At 43.9% G+C, this 18,443-nt stretch overlaps 1 protein-coding gene across 3 annotated transcripts in view; it reads left to right on the forward strand.

The window, feature by feature from the left end:
• The window catches only part of KIF24 (kinesin family member 24), a 411,488-nt gene that overhangs the window by 150,119 nt on the left and 242,926 nt on the right, over window positions 1-18,443 (forward strand). For all 3 annotated transcript variants that reach the window (XM_086960290.1, XM_086960289.1, XM_086960291.1), the window contains 4 exons: window positions 509-724; window positions 2,717-2,804; window positions 12,843-12,964; window positions 13,495-13,600. In XM_086960290.1, coding sequence (XP_086816416.1) covers window positions 509-724; window positions 2,717-2,804; window positions 12,843-12,964; window positions 13,495-13,600 — 532 coding nt within the window. The remainder of the gene's footprint in view (window positions 1-508; window positions 725-2,716; window positions 2,805-12,842; window positions 12,965-13,494; window positions 13,601-18,443) is intronic.

Consider the following 18,443-nt stretch of genomic DNA (forward strand, 5'->3'; position numbering starts at 1 on the left):
TCATGAACAAAGAATACTATGAAATATCAGATACTGTGATTCAAGAAGATCCTAAAATTAATTATATTTATAGATTGCTTTTCATTGATATACATATACTTTGCACCTGTTTGTATATGTTATAAAGTTCCCCATAGAAACTCAGACTGACAAGACGAACACCAGTGGGAATCTGGGTCTGTGTGTTCTGTACAATTATGGACCAGTAGCTTTCTGATTTTTGAGAGCGGCACTAAGGTCAAACTATAAACAACTACGTGTGATTGCCAAAAGACACTTGCAGTAGAGAAGACATTTATTGTATTGGACAAGAAGTCAAAGGTGATCCGTTAGCAGCTCTAATCACTTAAGAAGTCTTTGTTAGTCTTTTTGAGGGCCCAATCTGATCAATAAAGATTTCACAGGCCATTTTAGAAAAGTGGGTATATTTTGTTTATTAATTTGTGGTAGTTGTGAAGCGGTATATAATGCATTCGAAACAGGTTAAAAACAATATTTCTCTTCGCAGCGGACATGCTTCCTGCTTTGCTTATGGACAGACAGGTGCTGGAAAGACGTATACCATGATCGGCACACCACAGAACCCTGGATTGTATGCACTGACTGCAAAAGATATCTTCAGACAATTGGAGATGTCACAGCCGAAGAGAAATCTACTTGTTTGGATAAGCTTCTATGAGATTTACTGCGGTCAACTTTATGATCTTCTAAATGGCAGAAAAAGGTAATTAAGCCGCTGATAGAGGAATGTTTTGGATGTAAGCAAAGTCACCAGCGTCCGGAATTCCTGGGGCACCTCCGGGAACATTGGCCAAATTTCCCTCCCCATTGCTGCAATTTGGACGAAATGTAAGAACCGCCCGATCCCAAGATAAAAGTAGCCATTGCATCTGCTAATGTAATAAACCTGTCATTAAGACATAAGTCCCGCTGGGATTTGCAGCCACCAGCTCACTAGTGTTCAACGGACATTAGCCGCACAACTTTTGCAAAGGGGCACAACACAGTACAGATGCACATGTGCCGCACCTATGGAGCTCATTGCAGCACTCGCCGAACCACCTGCTCACATATCCGACACACCTGTCCAACAACATACAGTAGCGAGAGACCTCCCCATGTGTACCCCCAACAACCTTTTCTCCCAATTGCCTCCCTCATCCAGCAAATGTTCTGTGTGTTACCATTGAGCGGCCAGATAATACAGCCCCATAGAGAGCATCTCCATTCCTCCCTGTCTCCAGATCTGCTTAAGTGTGGCAAGGCTGACCTATTTCCTCCCAGTGGCCCAAAGCAATTCCACCATTAAAGAATTTAGGTCCCAAAAAATCTGCCTCAGGACATCATGCATCGTTCCCTGCAAAATATACTAACACGAGGTAAGAGAGTAATCTTAACCAAGGCTATCTTCCCCAACAGGGACAGCCTGAGCGTTTTCCAAAATGTCACCAACGATTTCAATCCCTCCATCATCCTGACCATATTTAGCCTAATAAACGAGTCAGGATCCCTCCTTATCCAGATCCCAAGGTATTTAACACTGGTGGCCTTCCAATGGAGCACCACTGCTGGAAGTTTCTGTACAGGCACCCTCACTAAAGATCCAGACGGAAATAGCTTAGACTTTGGCTGGTTCACTCAGAGACCATATAACTATCTGAATTCTGACAGGGCAACCAGTAAAATAGGGACTGAGTATTCTGACTGGCGCAAATACACCAGTGCATCATCCGCGTATAAGGAGACCATGTGTGTGGTAGTACCCACTTCCACTCCCCAGCCCTGTAAAGCCACCCGCAGTCTACATTCTAATGGCTCCATTGCCAGCGCAAAAAGAAGCGACAAGAGCAGATAGCCGTGCCTAGTCCATCTGTAATATCAGAAACGCCTTGACACTGTGAAAATACAATTGCCTATCATTGGCAAAAGCAGTACAATCTTAGATTGGAGGATCAGCCACAAATTCAATGTTAAGCACAGAGAGACTCATATTAGTGCCCTTTATAAATGGCTGTATCCTTTCAATGTATTTTTTTCTGTCTGAAAATTTGAATTACCTTGCTCCCCGCTTTCCTCCATTCTTCCATTTTAAAAATATTAAAACATGTGACTGTATATTGTGCAAAATTCTCAAAGACTTTGAGCTAATACCTGTTGAGAAAAGTATGTGCTCAGGTTGGTTGTTTATTTATGTGTAACGGCTGTTGGAGCTCTGAGTAGGAAAGCAACCAGAACACAGTGTATATTATAGACCTGTTCATAATAAACCTTTTTGGCAAAAACCCATCTGCATATTTAGAGTATTAGTCAAAATGGCAGTGCCGTTTATAGACAACCAAACTCTGCGCTCCAACATGTTTATTCTTTTGTTGTTTGAATAGGGAAGCTACACTGTGCATCTATATGTGGTTTCTTCCAAGCATCAAATATTTAATTTTGTCGACATCTAAAGAAATTCTATCCAGATATGCCTTTTTCCAGTATTTTCTATTTCTGTATTTGGACTCCTTTATTGGAAGCTGTCTCAGAGCTCATGCGCCTAAAATTCTTTAAAGCAAGAATGGCTTTCAAAAAGTAGTACTGAATTTCAGGGTAGACTGTGGTTCCTCCGAGCACTTGATTTCGGAGTTTGAAGTGGTAGCCTACACCAATGCTTTAGATACTGTGTAAGTAAAAAGTGGAGTTTTCTGTTATAATCAATTTCTTGTCTTCTTAGGCTGTTTGCAAGGGAAGATGGAAATCATGTTGTGCAAATCGTCGGATTGCGTGAGGTTCAAGTAGAAAGCGTGGAGCTGCTACTTGAGGTAACTGTGCTATTTAATTCAAAATGACTGAATAGCTTGTTTAGAGATTTTCCAATTCCTTTCTTGCACATTTTATATAATTTTGCTTATTTTTATTCTGTATTAAATATTATTAATCAGTTATTGCAACAGCATTCCAGTCAACAGGCACCTCTGTCCAAAGAGTACATGAAGACAATCAAATACTTGCCTTGGACAAATCTCCAGAGGGACACAAAACAGCTATAAACTACGTATTGTTCACATACTAGTCCTTCATAGTTAAGCTGCTATTTAGCCTCACAAAACTGAGCTGTCTACTTTCAGAACTTTGTAACCGTCCGTGCCATGAGTCCAACAGGCAATTTGTTTTTGTGGTCCACGTGAGAAGAGATTTACCAATACCTCTATTTAAACTTTGACCCTGTACCGTGGGGAGGCAGCCGAGATATTTGTGAATTCAAAACAAGTACCAATCTTGCAGAACTAAGATTACAGGTAAATATCTTTTCCTTCTCCAGAATGTGATTCTTTCTAATATTCATAAATGGCAGAATAGCGCAGCAGCATATGCCTCAGAAGGAGGGCGAGCCGTCTTTGGAGTCCCTTTGGAGTCCCTGAAGTTGTGACTTTACCACTTTTGTACCACAAAAATAAGGATGACATCTTCAGTGCAACCCTCAAATGTGTAAGGCGATTTTTGTTAGGACCTAGTTTCCATATGAAGAGCATTTTTTTATTTGCCAATATCTTTGGCTTCGTTTCACGAATCTTCACGAAATTTTCAAAATGAATACGCCGCTGAGGCCGAGAAAAAGTGTGTAGGGGGGGTCCAACACGCTTTTTCTCCATGTTAATTTCTATAGGAAACTTTAGACAATGGGCCAGGCCCTGGGGGATGGTGTCCCAGTGGCCCAAAAAGGTCAAGGGAAAAGGGGGGGGGGGGGGTCACACAGCCCCTCTTCCTAAAATAAAAAAACAAAGCCGGCAACTCCCTGAAGGTCCTGACCCCTTTCTCCCCTACTCCGCAAATGCACCTCCTCGCACGCTCTCGGTTGGGGGAATGAAGTCCCCTTCACTGGTGAGGATCATTAGGGGCCAACTAGCCCACCTGTTACTTTCAGTAAGCCCCACACTGTGGGGTTGCTGAGAGGTTGTCGGAGGCCAAGCCCCTTTTTCCACCACTCTGCAAACGCACCTTTGAGCGCTCTGCTGGTGGGGCGATGAGGTCCCCTTGCTTCTTGAGGACCTCAGGACAAAAGTTAACTTCATCCCCCAAGCAGCAGTGCCCCAGGGGGCGCACTTGAAGAGATGTGAAGAAAGGGGGCATCAGTGATTTCACTGACCATGTAATGAGTGATGTAATATGTGAGGTTATAAGCAGTGCATTGCAGGGGCGCAAGTTATAGTTAATTCAGGTAACTATAACAGATGAATTTCCCTGGTTTGTATGAATGAAATGTCAACCTAACTATAACATTCCTGTAACCTTTGTTTTTTTTAGTGAATTTCTAAGATGTTTTAAATTCTGTTTGCTAATTATAAATTTCTAAGGTTCTAAGAAACACACTTGAAGAGCCTGATAAATTGAAAGCATACTTCAGGCACACATCCCCTCCAGAATCAGGTCATCCAATATTCCCAGTGCTGCGCTTTCTACTTCCCTCACTCTGCTGTCAATACATTTAAACTTCTTCTAAAGTTTATGTGATCATTTGCCATTTAACAACACTAGTCTTGTGTGTCTCTGACACCTCCTTATATTTATCACTCTTCTTTTCTCCTAAATCTATCCACATCTTATTTAGTTATTTGTACTCCAGTTTTAGTCTTGTCTTCAGACATTCTCGCATTAGCGCTTTATACGCCCTCAGTTTTTAAAGTGGGAGAATCCATAAAGACAATGGCTAAACTGAGTTTGAGGCATACCATCCCACAATGAAATGAATTTTGTTCAAACCTGTTTTGAATTTTGTTTGTGTCATCATCATCACCACTCTACATTTTTATTCTTTGTTATAAAACGTTTGAGCAAATCTCCATTTCAGTATGAATTCTATATTTTGGCAGCTTTTCGTTCTGTAAGTCTCCTTGTAAACCACTAAAAAGGAGAAGGCAAAATCAAAGCAAGTGGGGAGGGATGTGTATACAACGGGCAAGATGGCATTGATAGCTCCAGAAGGGCTGTTTAGGTTTTGTCAGATGCTGTTTAGTTTTGCCAGTGCAGCATCTGTTTTTCAGAGGTTAATGAAGGAAATTCTTGATGGCCTGGAAGGGGCAATTGCTTTCCAAGATGACATATTGGTTTTTGACAAGGATGCGGAAGAGCATGATCACAATTTGAAGAAGGTTTTGGCAGCCGTATCAGCTAAAAGCCTTACCTTACGACCTGATACACGTATGTTTAAGCAGAAGGAAGTTGAGTATTTAGGTCCTTGTATTAGTGGCATTGGTATTAAACCCAAGCGGAACCATGTTGAAAATATCATTGATGCTCCTATTCACACTTCCAGGGAACACTTATTGGTGTTGCTTGAGTTTTACTCAAAATGTATTCCAACTATGCTGCCAAGGTAGATCCCTAATAGATGTTTATTGGAGAACAAAATGCAAAGTTTGTTTGGACTGAGGATATGGCCACTGCATTTAAAACTTTGAAGGAGTTTATTGTTAATGCATCATGTTTGAAATAATTTGTAGTGGAAAAGCAGTATGTTGTGATGGTGGATGTTAGCAATTGCGGTTTAGGTGGTTTGCTTATGCAAAGGGATAAAGGCAAAGAATGGATAGTTGCTTATGCCTCTAGGGCTTTGCAGGATGTAGAAAATAATTACTCCATAATAGAGAGACCATTGCTAGTGCGTGTGTGTGGTGCAGAGCATCTTAGAACTTTTTTGTGGGGAACCACATTCAACATTAAAACAGACTACAAGCCTTTGGTTTACATGGTGGCATCTGGTGGAGGGCGTTCTATGTCCGCAAGGTTGGCTAGGCTAGCACCTGGGCCGCAAATGTTCCAGTACCAATCAGAATTTGTGCATGGGAACATTAATGTGAATACAGATTGCATATCCAGACAACCTATCCCTGCGAATGCAAATGATAGCGAGGTTGTAGATAAAGAAGATCGTGAGGTAGCATTCACCCTGCTGACTGTTCTCTTTATCAGAGCTGAGCAACCCATTGTCCAAGAAGCTCAGTGGGTGGGAGAAATGGAAATAGATTTTGAACCAAAAAAAGTATAACAGTGGATTTAAATAGATGGCCGGTTAAAAAGGGAGATGCATGGAGAGTTAGTGGGGTTCCTCCATTTAATCTGTGGAAAATGATTGTGGACATATCACATGAAGGTCACATGGGAATGTCCTGTACCAAAAGACATGTCTGGGAGAGTTTCTGGTGGCCTGGAGTGGAAATGTTTGTAGAGCATCGGATAAGTTTATGTGCCAAGTATGCTTCCATTGTCAAGTTAGCTAAGGCTATGTGTAATGAACCACAGCCTGTTCAGTTTCTGGTTACTCCATGGAAGAGATTGGGATTAGATGTCATCCGTCCATTTGCAGTACTACCTAGACGGGAAACTTTTGGGATAGTGTTGATTGATTATTATTCCAAATGGTAAAGGAGGTCACTTCACATAATGTTGTTGAGTTCTTAGATGAATGTTTTTTGTAGGGAAGGTATCCTTCATGAACTTGTAAATGATAATGGCCCTCAATTTGTCAGTGCATTTACTAGGATAAAAGTGGGGTGAAACAGAGAAGAGTAGCTGTATTCCACCCAGGGGCTAACGGTCAAGTTGAGAGGTTCATTTGTGTGTTCAAGGAAGCGATCCAGTTAGCTGTAAAGGGAGGCCTCAAATGGAGAAATGCATTGCAGTCTATGTTGTTAACCTATTGGACTTTGCCCTGTTCTGTGACCAATATGAGTCCCTTTGAGTTTTTGAGAGGACCCAACCCTAGTACCAAGTTGTTTCCTTTGTGGCTGAAGAACAAACACAATGTGGGTGAAGGGATTGCAGTGGTGGATTTCAAAGGCATTAGACACACAGTAGAGGAGTACAACAAAATGAAACAGGAGTTTAGAATGAAGAAAGGCCCTGTGATCAAGCAAGTTATGAAAATTGGTGATTTGGTCCTTATCAAGAAAGGGAAGATGGATTGTAGGGGTTTCGCCAATTGGTCAAGTCTCATTGAAGTCATTGAAGTGTTCAAGAATGCAGTACGAATAGATGGTGGGAGCGTCTTTGATTCCTTAACCAGGTATTTTTATTTAAGGAGATGAAAGAGTGTTCAGACCAACATTGGAGTAATGTTTTCTTGGTTGTGGTAGAAAGAGAGTCTGAAAAGAGTCCTATCGCTGATGCAGGAAACAGTGACAAAGATACCTCTAGAAGTGTGAGGTCCAGTCGTCTAGCCAAGAGGTTTCAGGACTATATTGTTGGGTAAAAACTCTATATAAAGAGGGAAGGTGTGTGGTACGTGTGCACGCTCACTTTCTTGGTGTCCGCGCTCAAGTGTTTATATTTGTATATTACTGTATTGTTATGAGATAGGCACGAGAGTGACACCTTTGTGTATCACTTATGTCTATCTCATCTATTGCCTTTTGGTTGTGAACGGGCACTTCTGCTCGTGAAGGAATTATGAATGTCTTCGAAAGGGGAGGATTGTATCTATATCAACGAGAGTTAGCGGTTTGGGAGAGGCGGTTGTACATACTTATGAAGCAGATTATGTCCAGTATAAATGCCGGAATATACAGATTATACTTAGTTTGTGTCTTCTTATCTGTGTGCCTCCGGACACTCCTACATATACCGTGCATCATCCCCAATGGTGACTCATCAACCAGCCAGTGGTACGTGTACCCCTGGCTGCTCGTGCTACCTCCGTGGGGTAAGCGGCCCGGGGGGCGCAGGTGCACAGCCTGTGCAGGGCTGGTGGGAAACCCCCTCCCAACTACTCTACTGTACATTGCCCGTGGTGTGCCTGTATGCTAAGGGATGAGCGCAGGACTGATGAGCTGAAACCCGCCCATTTGTTCTGTACCAAACGTGACGGTCCATACCCTACCAATAAAAATACAAGAGGCGTGGTGGCCCATCAACCTATGTTACAGCACTCCTGTGGCGAGAATGGGGAAAGACAAGGCCCCAACTACAAATGCTAAGCCAGAAATAACACATATACCACCAACTCCACGGAGGGCATCAAATAGCATGGTAAACCCCCTTCAAAACCACTAGGCCCTGGCATACACAGGGGCCGCACAAATCCTGCAGGCAGCCCAAACCTCATGGGAAGGAGTGGGCATTCACACACACACACACACACACAACAGCCATTATCCCAAAAGATGTCTGATCAGTCACCCTCAATGTGCAAACCCCTGCACGGCACAAACGTTTGCTTTGGCAGCTCAATGCCTGGTTCCTTTTTGACAAGTGTTTTGCGGAATACCTACCCATGGAGCTCGACTCCTACATTAAGCTGAACGCCGGATTGATTGCCGAGGCGGACACTCTGTGGGCAGCAATTAAAGCCACAACCCAAGGACAGGCCAAAACTCATCTCACACACTCAGCAAAGGCCAAATTCAACATGTGATGGAACTTGAAACCCGCGTCTTGCAATTAGAGACAGAAGCAGCCACTAACGCTTCTGACTCCCGTCATCTGCTTGAACTCGATCGGCTGGCACTGTGACACTTGGCGTTTAATGAACGCTTCAATACTCGACGGAATACACCCGTCGCATTTACAAGTTTGGGGATAAGAGCAGCAAACTCCTTTACTGGATAGACACTATGGACGCCGGCTCTAGATTGATCACCTCTGTTGTGGACCCATCAGGGCCCACACTGCACACACTGACTGAAATAGCAGGAGCTTTTGCTGGCTACTATGAAAAATTATACACCCCCAGACCGAGGACTGCCCTTGTGCAAGCTAGCCCCCTTCTAAGCGAAATACCCTTACCACTCCTTACCACAACTCAACTCTCAGATCTAGCCTCTCCCCTTAAGGAGAACAAAATAATGTCTGCAAAGCATGGGCTGAAAATAGATAAAACTCCAGACCTCAACGGTTTCCCCTGGAGTACTACCGTAAATTCAGGGATACCATTGCCCCATATCTACGCCAATTCTATACCGAAGCAGCATGGAAGTGCTCCTTCCCACCTAATCTAGACTTAGCTACCATGATGGTGCTACCCAAACAAGGCCACCCAACAGACAGCTGTGCCTCATACAACCCGATATCTCTGATAAATATGGACATTAAAATGTTTGCCATTGCACTGGCAAACAGGCTCCAGCGAGTCTTTGGCACATTTAATACACATCAACCAGTGTGGCTTTATGCACAAACCAAAGCACCCGCCATTGCGTTAGACGCCTCCACACTGCGCTAGCCTTCGTCTGGGAAGCAGCTGATTCCACAGCACTCCTGCTCGTGAACTTTGAAAAAGCTTTTGACACAGTTGACTGGACATATCTGGACCAGGTCCTCTGTGGCATGCACTATGGCCGTGTTTTCCTAGGGTACATCGGCCTCCTCTACAGAGAACCATCAGCACAAGTCCTTTTCAACTGGGTAATGTCCTGCACATTTCTGATTAGAAAAGGGATCAGGCAGGGGTGGCCACAAAACTCACTCCTTTTTGCTCTGGCTATCAAACCCCTAGCAGAATATTTTTTTCCGATGCTCTTATGCGGGGGTTGTCCTGTGAGGTGGTGAAAGAAAACAAGATTACAATATATGCTGACAACGTTCTTTTATTTCTTGCAGACCCCCCAACATCTGGCCTCCAGGTCCACATCCTGAACATTTTTGAGGCCCCTGGCCTTAGTGTGAACTGGGGCAAATCGATTCTTGTCCCCCTTTCGGGAGACAACGCCACAGTTGCTTGGCAGTCAGACCTCCCCATTCACCGCCTTAGCTTCAAGTGTCTAGATATCTATATAGCAACTCGTACTCTCAACCTCACCCCCCTTGTCAACACGGCTAACACCAGCATACGTGTATGAGTCAAACTCTTCCTAAATTACATGGGCCATATAGCTCGCATCAAAATGATGATGCTTCCTATACACATTACTGAACTTTCCACTTACAATTCCTAATTCTTAGTTTATGGAGGTTGCAGCGTTGCTCTGCTCTTTCCTGTGGCGAGGCCATTCCTCGCACATAGCTCTCCACTGTAATCAGTGTGTGATGGAGGGCTATGGGTAGCAGACATTGGATCTGAATTACTGGCCGTCCCAACTCCTTGTTATCAATGACTGGATGAATGGAGGCTAGAGCGACCCGGCATTCCAATTGGAAATGTCCTGCCTCCCCATCGTATCTATAGAGGTCACTAAGACAATCTTCCTCACCTGGAGACCTCCGAACAGATGGATGGCAAGGGACTAGAAACTGACTCATCAGACTCCCCTCTGGTGGGGCCACTGGCTGAGTCTCGCAGCATAGCTGGAGGGCTTTCAAAAGTGGGAAATACTAGGGATCACCACACTGGGGGACGTCTGAGGCGGATCACACATAAAATAGGTTCATGACCCACAAAACCACTTTCAACTCTAACACACCCAATTTCAGATATATCCACAGCTCTGGCATGCACTAGCCAGGAGAATCACAAACATCCCAGAGTTCAGCCCGCTGAAGGCCAAACTATTAATGGGCGACCGGAGTAGCGGTGGCATGTCCCAGATCTACTATTCCCAGGTCTGTAATGCCCCTAAGACACTCGTGGACCTGCGGCAGAAGTTTGAGTATTGGGTGGGCGCTTTAAAAGACATTGAATGTGGGAAGACTGATATGGCTCCTCTCTGCTTGCCTGCAGATCAACCAATTACACTATTCATATGCAATCTACTCATACCACAACTGCTCTGCCACAGAGGCATCTTTTTGGAGCCTAGCTTTACCCGATGTTCGTGTCCGGAAGCCTACTTCTTTCATATTGTATGGCAATGCACAAAGGTTACTCAATACTGGAGGCTAATTGCCCTAACCCTTTCCCTAATCTTTGAGCGATCCGTCGAATTGACACTCACATTGGACCTGTTTGGGTCATCTGGAAGACATTGGGAGTTCCCGGTGAGATTATGTAATGGTGGGTTTAGCTACACTGGTTGCCAAAAGAGATATTGCACGTAAGTGGAAATCCCAAAGCTCCCTTATGATATCCGAATGGTGGGCAGGAGTAGACTGGTGCACAAAAAAGGAGGAACCTATCCATACTGCCAGAGTGTTAGAGGATGTTCCCACAAACATTTCCAGTTCTGAGGCAAGGGATGGGACAATTTTGGACTAGCGTTCATACCTGTGTTGTATAGCGTTTTAGGACCCTAGTGTAATTCTCCCGATTCATGTCCTTTTATAGGTATAATTCACATTACCCTTATATAGGCATAGAAATCATACCCATATTTAGACATAGCCCATGCAGTCCAAATACAGGCATGGCTACTTCCACCAGTTCCAAAAAGCCACAACGATTTATTGGAAAACTCTGCTTCAACAGTCAGGGACATCACCCTTCTTGAATATTGATTTGTCCTAGAAATCATGGCGTTTTCAAAGAAATACCATTCCCTTGGGGTTCTTTGGTGACGTTATTATGTCCGACTTTACGTTAAACCAGGCAGCTTCAAGGTATAAATATACCCACACTTGGCCTAGCAAACACACAGTGGTAAGAAGCAGTTCGACTATCTACTTGCACGACACAGCTCGCTACAGCAAGTGCCGAAGAAAGCCGACCCTCCAGCTGACGCACTGACAGAGAGGCTGCCTTTCTCTCGCTGAGAATCCAGCTCCAGTGTTTCCAAGCTCCCCTTGTGGGGTGTTGAGAAATCGAGTCCTGAGACAGAGATACCAGACCTCCTTCATTCTAAAACCAAGGTACGGAGCTGATTAGACCCAAAGAGAAATCTTGGTTAGATTCTTGGCAAAGAAAAACTAAACCTATGCTACACCTAGACTTAGGTTAGGTACATCGGGGTAGGCGTATTTTAGAAGCACCAGTTGAGTACTTTTAGTCTTTGTTATTTATGTATGTATTTTATGGCTTAGAAACCATACCATGCTTTTACAGTATTATTTTATGATACTCTTCTTGCTGTACGCATTATACTTTACAGCCAGTATTGCGATTGTAGCAGTTCATTTCTTTTGCATGAAAAAGAAGTGTTCAATAAATACGTGTATTGAAAACGCCCATCTCTGCACCTCTGATGAAACGAATCATGCACGATTGACTGAGGGAAATATCTATCTATTGTTTTCACGGCCTGAAGATACGTTTTATCTTGGGGAAACAAAGTTGTCATGTTTATGTGGTTGTCAGAAACTAATCCTTTCTTGTGTATTCGAGAAAGTTTCTAGTGACCTCTGAGCTAGCTGGCACTCACAATTAAGTCTAATATATTCGATAGAGACCTAGTCAACCTAAGTCCTACGTCACATCTATAGGATATATTATTCCAATGCGCAGAGCCTATTGGGAATATAGGAACTACACTACACCTGGAGATATACCCATCAATACGGAAGACACATCACTGGACGCATAGGGTGTTGTTGTGGGGTGTGCATGGGATGGTTTTGCTACTCACAATGTCTAAGTTTGTATAATTGAAAATCAATAAAACACATCTACAAAAATAAAATGAAGGCAGCACAGTTTCCCTTCATGCGAACCTCTGCCTAAAAGAGTATGACAAAAAAACACACACATTTTGCAAAATGTGTTATGATTCTAACAAGTTTCAAGGGTCTGCTTTACAATGAACACTACACACGAGTGTGAGTAGTACTAAGTAATTATTTATTTGGCGACAGAGTAGGGCGCTTGGCTGCTTTCTGGCCCTCTAACTCCACCTCTGGTCAATGACTACGTGGAGTGTTTGCTCCATTGAATAATGATACTTAAATATTATGGCTTCAGGGAAAAAAGTTGCCAATGCTATATCCCTGTACAGATTTTTGTTGTCGTTGAAAACATGGCTTCCATTTTATAGCAAAACCATGTTTGTGTTTTATTCTAGGTAATCCATAAAGGTAGTCGGGAGCGGAGTACTGGGGCTACAGGAGTAAATTCAGATTCATCTCGGTCTCATGCCATAATCCAGATTCAGGTTAAAGATTCTGCACGCCGAATGTTTGGAAGGTAAGCAGGAAGAACAAATATGAGGCCGTAATTCTTGACGTGCTGTATCACTTTGTGAAATGTATCATAGGACAAGTTGTCACATTTGCTAGATTAACCTAAATAAATCTGTATCTGGACCCAGAGAACTCATTAACTTTGAGTGTGATTTTATTGAATTGTGAACTGTAAAGAGGCTGCTTGGCTATTCCTCTTTATTTAAATTCTTATGAAGTTTGAGACTAGTTCTTGGACTCTCAACCAGCTTGGCAGTCTTTACTTTCAAATATTTTCAGTTAAAGCATTAGCTTAGTGTCACATTTGAGTTACCCTAGATAAAAAAACTTTTTGGAGCCCACTCCACGTGACCTCTAAAACGAGAAAATTGGTGGATGTCATTTTTGAGTGCAAGTAAATAATATCCAAATTAATGTGATACTTCTGCTTTACTTTGAATTTAAATCTCTCTTTAGCAGTAATCTCTCTTTAGCATGTTTCTCCATCTAACTTTAAAATGGACACGCATGATTAACGTCTGTTTCTTTTGCTAGGATGTCTTTCATTGACTTGGCTGGTAGTGAGAGAGCAGCTGACGCCAGGGAGTCCAACAAGCAAACTAAGTTTGAAGGAGCAGAAATAAATCAGAGTCTTCTAGCTGTAAGTTAACTCTGTTTAAATGGTTTTTTAGTTTATTTTTAATTTTCTGGAAAATTCTCTCTGCTGCCAGTTAGTTGATGGTTTTTCTTTAAAACTGACTTTAGGCTGCTTTGCCACACAGGCAGTTTTAAGTGTTGCTGTATAGGCTAAATAATAGAAAAAGTAAAGGTAGTAAAACATATAGGAATCAATATTTCAATCATATTATCGGGATCAGCACACCTTAGGCGGCTTTGGGCAGGCCAGTGGGACCAAGCCTTAATACTTTTAGATCACAAGCCTCATTGCATATCTGGTCCACATTCCTGATCTATGGCAAAGCTATCATTAGGGGACCTGGGCACAGACTACGACTAGGACTGTACACACATTTATAAACAGTGCACACACCTGCACTAGGAACAGCACATCTGCAGACCGGCTGGCAGTCCCTATGGTTAATCCTATTTCGCTTTAAAGAGAAAACGTTAACCAGCTTCACTTGAGTAGCACACTGACCTCATTGTAAAAGATCCAAACTCCAGCCAATGAGAGTACTTTAAACTGTACTACTCCCCAAACGCCACCATACTTTAGATTTCTATTGCACACCATGTAGAATAGAGTGCCTTTGGAGCTCTGCTAAGTTATTCTTCTAAACCTTAAAATTCTACCTTTTACATGGATTGCTGGAACTTTCTGTGCTAGGGCAGTTGCTTGTCGGAAATACAGTTCAAATGTTTTCCATCAGTGCCTCCCGTCAAGTACCAGAGAAGGCCCGTCTGTCTCTGAGGCTTCATTTCAATTCAAGTTTCAGCTGGTTAATCCATCATCAACAATGGCATTTGTTAACGTCCTGTCTCCATCTTTTCTTCCGTTGATGACCAGGTCTACAAAATGGATTGTTGCATCCTTAATGGCCTGCCTGTTGACAGCTACTCTTCAGTTGACAAAGCCATTGCTGACAACTCTCGGGACAACAGCAAAGGGGCTTTAGACTATTCTGCTCACAAAAGATACATTTGTAACAAAAGTCTCCCGTCACTCTCCGTCGCATCAGCTTGACTCGGCAGAAGAGTCCCAGAGCAAAGCCCTGCAGGCCTTGATTGGCTCTCGCCTGGACTATTCCAACGTGCTGTACCTAGGCCTTCCGGACTACCTCCTCGCGGGTCTCCAGGTTGTGCAAAACTCTGCGGCCCGGGCCATTTTTGGCCTCACTAGGAGAGCCAGGGCCAGTGAACTTCTTAGAACTCTTCACTGGTTGCCCATTAAGAAGCGGATCACTTTCAAGGCCCTGACCATTGCCTTCAAAGCCCTTCATGGTACAGGTGCCCGTTATCTCCAGAAAATGATCAGCTTCTATCTTCCTTCTAGATCCCTGCGCTCCTCTACCCAGGCCAGGGCAGTCACTCCTGTGATCGGACGTGCTCGCTGTGGGGGGCGTTTTTTCAAACATCTTGCCCCCCGGCTGTGGAACGCTCTTCCTCTTTCTCTCCGATCTAGCACCAATCTGCTGGCATTCAGGAAAGATCTGAAGACCCTGCTTTTCATGCAATAACCCGCTCCTTCTGAGCTACGTTCTCTCGCTCGTCCCTTCCTCTTTCCTGGATCCGTGAGGTTCTTTCAGCGCCGGGACACTCTTCGGAGTACCCGTGCTCTATAAAAGTACCCCCTTAACATTAACATAACAATCAGTCCTCTGCAACTGCGAGTCACATGTAAGGAAGAATAAGAAAATCGACTGTGTGGCCCTGGGTGAAAGTAAAGGACCACTGCATGCCCCCAGAAGATGAGGAGACAGACTAGGGTATGGTCACCTGCATTACAATAGACATTGAGTGATAAGAAGAAGATTGATTCCAATAGCAACAAATGTGCAGACTACCAGTAGACTTGATCAATGAGTTATACCATATCATGGTAGTTTGTTACTACAGTTTTCTATTGCAAAAACAACCTGCTCAGGAGCCACACCATTACCCAACTCCACATTTAGCCGTGCAGCCCTTGTCCAAACCATTTGTTCAGTCACCACTGCGTCCCCACCACATCCAATGCACACTTAACCAAAGGAAACCTGTATTACTAACAATGGTGGAAGAGGGTTATTTTAATGAACTTCCTCTACAAAAAAGGGACGCAGGAGCTTTTTAGGTCCAGTACACTTGCTCTTTGTATCAATGAACTGTAGGCAAAGGGGTGTGCAGTTCCTCACAACAACAGGAAATATATAGAAGACTAGAGTTGAAGGTGAAGGAGCACAGGCCCTAACACACCCAAATGGGTGTCATGCTTCATCATTGGGCTAGCTCCTCGTCTGGCCTGCGCTGCAATGCCCGACGGGCAACCACTAGGCGGCTCTTTGACGGAGATTTTTTCTTAGCCATCTGGTGAAGTGGAGTGTGTGGGCTCAAGTGGTGTGTGTAGAGTGGTGATAAAGAGTGGGTTAAAATGTGTTGTGATACTCGGGGTCAAACTATTTAATGTTTGAGCTCACCAGCCTAATAAAAAAATTCCACGCTTATTTAGGATATAATGATCCTGGTTAGCATAGTGAGTAAGTCGGTCTGAATCAAGGTCAACCTGTTCTCGCCTAAGTATGACGAAAGCGATCATGTGCCGATTATTTTGGACCTAAGGCAAAAACCTACACTACACTATGACTGGATTCAGTATGTAGACATATTGTGTTAGGGTAACCAGTCACACAACAGGTCAAATGGTAGTATTGTAACGTAGCCTGGGTAAAAAACAACAACCTGGAACACAAAGATGGACAAACATAACAGATATGTTTAGACTTATAAATGAACATGGAATATTAGGCGGCATGCATAATGATTCACAGCTGCATACCCCAAGTAATACAAAACACACAATGGCACCACCATCCATGACACGGTGCTAGTGGCTTGCTAGCAGAACATCGTGGGCTTGAAAGGTGTAGAACTTACCCAATTTGGGTATCAGTCAAAGCCCCATGAGGAAAAGGCAGAGGAAATGCTATTAGTGTCCTAAGTTGGGGGGTAGAATAAAGCTTTTATATGCCGGGAATGTCTTTCCATGGGCCTGGTAGGGTTTTGTGGACGTGACTTGATACTTATTTAAACGCAGAGTACCGTCTGCCATCAGACTTACTCCGGCACTGCTTCCTCGAAGGCAAGAGAGGCCGGGGTCTTTTTAAACGTGACCGCAACCTGCACACATCTGGTAGCGACCACGGGTAATGTAATGGAACATTCACTCTGGTCGCCATCTTCGACGTTGGAACTTTCTTAGTATGTAAATATGTTTTTGACAATAGACAATGCTCAGGTTATATCGTGCCTCATGTGGTTTATGTCTTTGTATAACAAATGAGAAAACAACAAGGCCGTGGGGCGGAGTCCTTCTTTATACGTAGATGCGTAAGGATGCGCTTTCGGTACAGGCAATACAGGGTGCAACCCATTTCCCACAATGGGGTTGGGAATATTGATAGTATGTATAACATTTGTTGACATCAGGGTTCACCCCACACCACTACAGGAGCCGATTAAAAACCGGTGCACCAACGTCATCACATGCTGAAATGCCACCAGACGATTAGCCCACTTTTATTTACTGGTAGAAAGTGTGTCCAGGTGTTTTTGAATTGCTTTTTTCTGTATCAGAAATTGAATACTTTTTAGATAACTCCGAAGAGACACAGAGAAAATCTGTTAAGCCTATTCCCATTTTCAACTACATCTGACTTTTACAATCAAGCAGATGCTAGACATTGATCGCCACAAACGCAATCATTTGAGTGGAGGAAAGAGCCTCAACAGCCATGATTGACAATGCAAAATATGGCACCGGCTCAGGTTTCTGGCAGATGGCTGGAGCTGCTGTGCTGAGGCACCAGGTCTTGCTTTGCGCAACCTGTTTTCTTTCTGAGCTATTTCATCTGATTTTAGACATGCTGTCAATCAATCAATCTGAGGTCTTGTCGAGCGCTGCTTGTCGTCAGGGAGGTCTCCAGGCGCTGGGTGATTGCGCGAGCCTTGATCGGAGTGGTGGTTGTCAATGAGCTAGGTCTTGAGGTGTTTTCTAAAGTCCTTCAGAGATGAGGAGGAGCGCAGGTGGAAGGGGAGGTTGTTCCAGGACTTGGCAGCAAAGTAGGAGAAGGAGCGACCTCTGCAGCGGCTGCAATGGATGCGGGGGATGTGAGCCAGGGTGAGGGTTGAGGATCAGATCTATCTGGTCGTTTAATGGAATGTCAGGAGGTAGTTGATGTAGACGGGTCTAGTTTTGTGTAGGACTTTGTAGGCATGCTTGAGGATCGTGAAGAAGCATCTCTTCTGAACAGGGAGGCGGTGGAGGGTATTGAGGGGTGGTGCTGCATCTTCTAGGAAGAGCAAGGATGAGTCTTGCTGCCACGTTCTGTATGCTCTGGAGCCGGCTCAGAAGCTGCTTGGTGGTTCCGAGGTAGAATACATTGCCACTGTCGAGATGGCTGTTGATAAGGGCTTGGGTGACTATCTTCCTGGTTGAGACTGGAATCCATTACAAGATCTTGCGGAGGATGTGAAAGCAGGCAGACCAGAAGTTGTTAATCTGTTTTATGGTGAGGTTGAGTATCCAGTATGATCCAGAAGTTGCGGGCCATGGTAAATAGGGGAGGGTACAAGCCGAGGTACAGGTCAACTGGTTGCATTCCAAGGGGAGGGCAAGTGTCCAAAGATTATTACTGCTGCCTTGTCAGAGTTGAGTTTCAAGCAGTTGGTCTTTATCCGGGTGGCAATGCCTGTCATGGTGGTTTGGAAGTTGGTTCTTGTGGTGTCAGCTACTTCTGTGAGGGATAGGACGAGCGTTGTGTCGTCAGTGTAGGAGCTGATGTTGA

This window comes from Lissotriton vulgaris, chromosome 3_1 (genome assembly GCF_964263255.1).
Source record: "Lissotriton vulgaris chromosome 3_1, aLisVul1.2, whole genome shotgun sequence".
In the NCBI taxonomy this organism is placed as follows: domain Eukaryota; kingdom Metazoa; phylum Chordata; class Amphibia; order Caudata; family Salamandridae; genus Lissotriton; species Lissotriton vulgaris.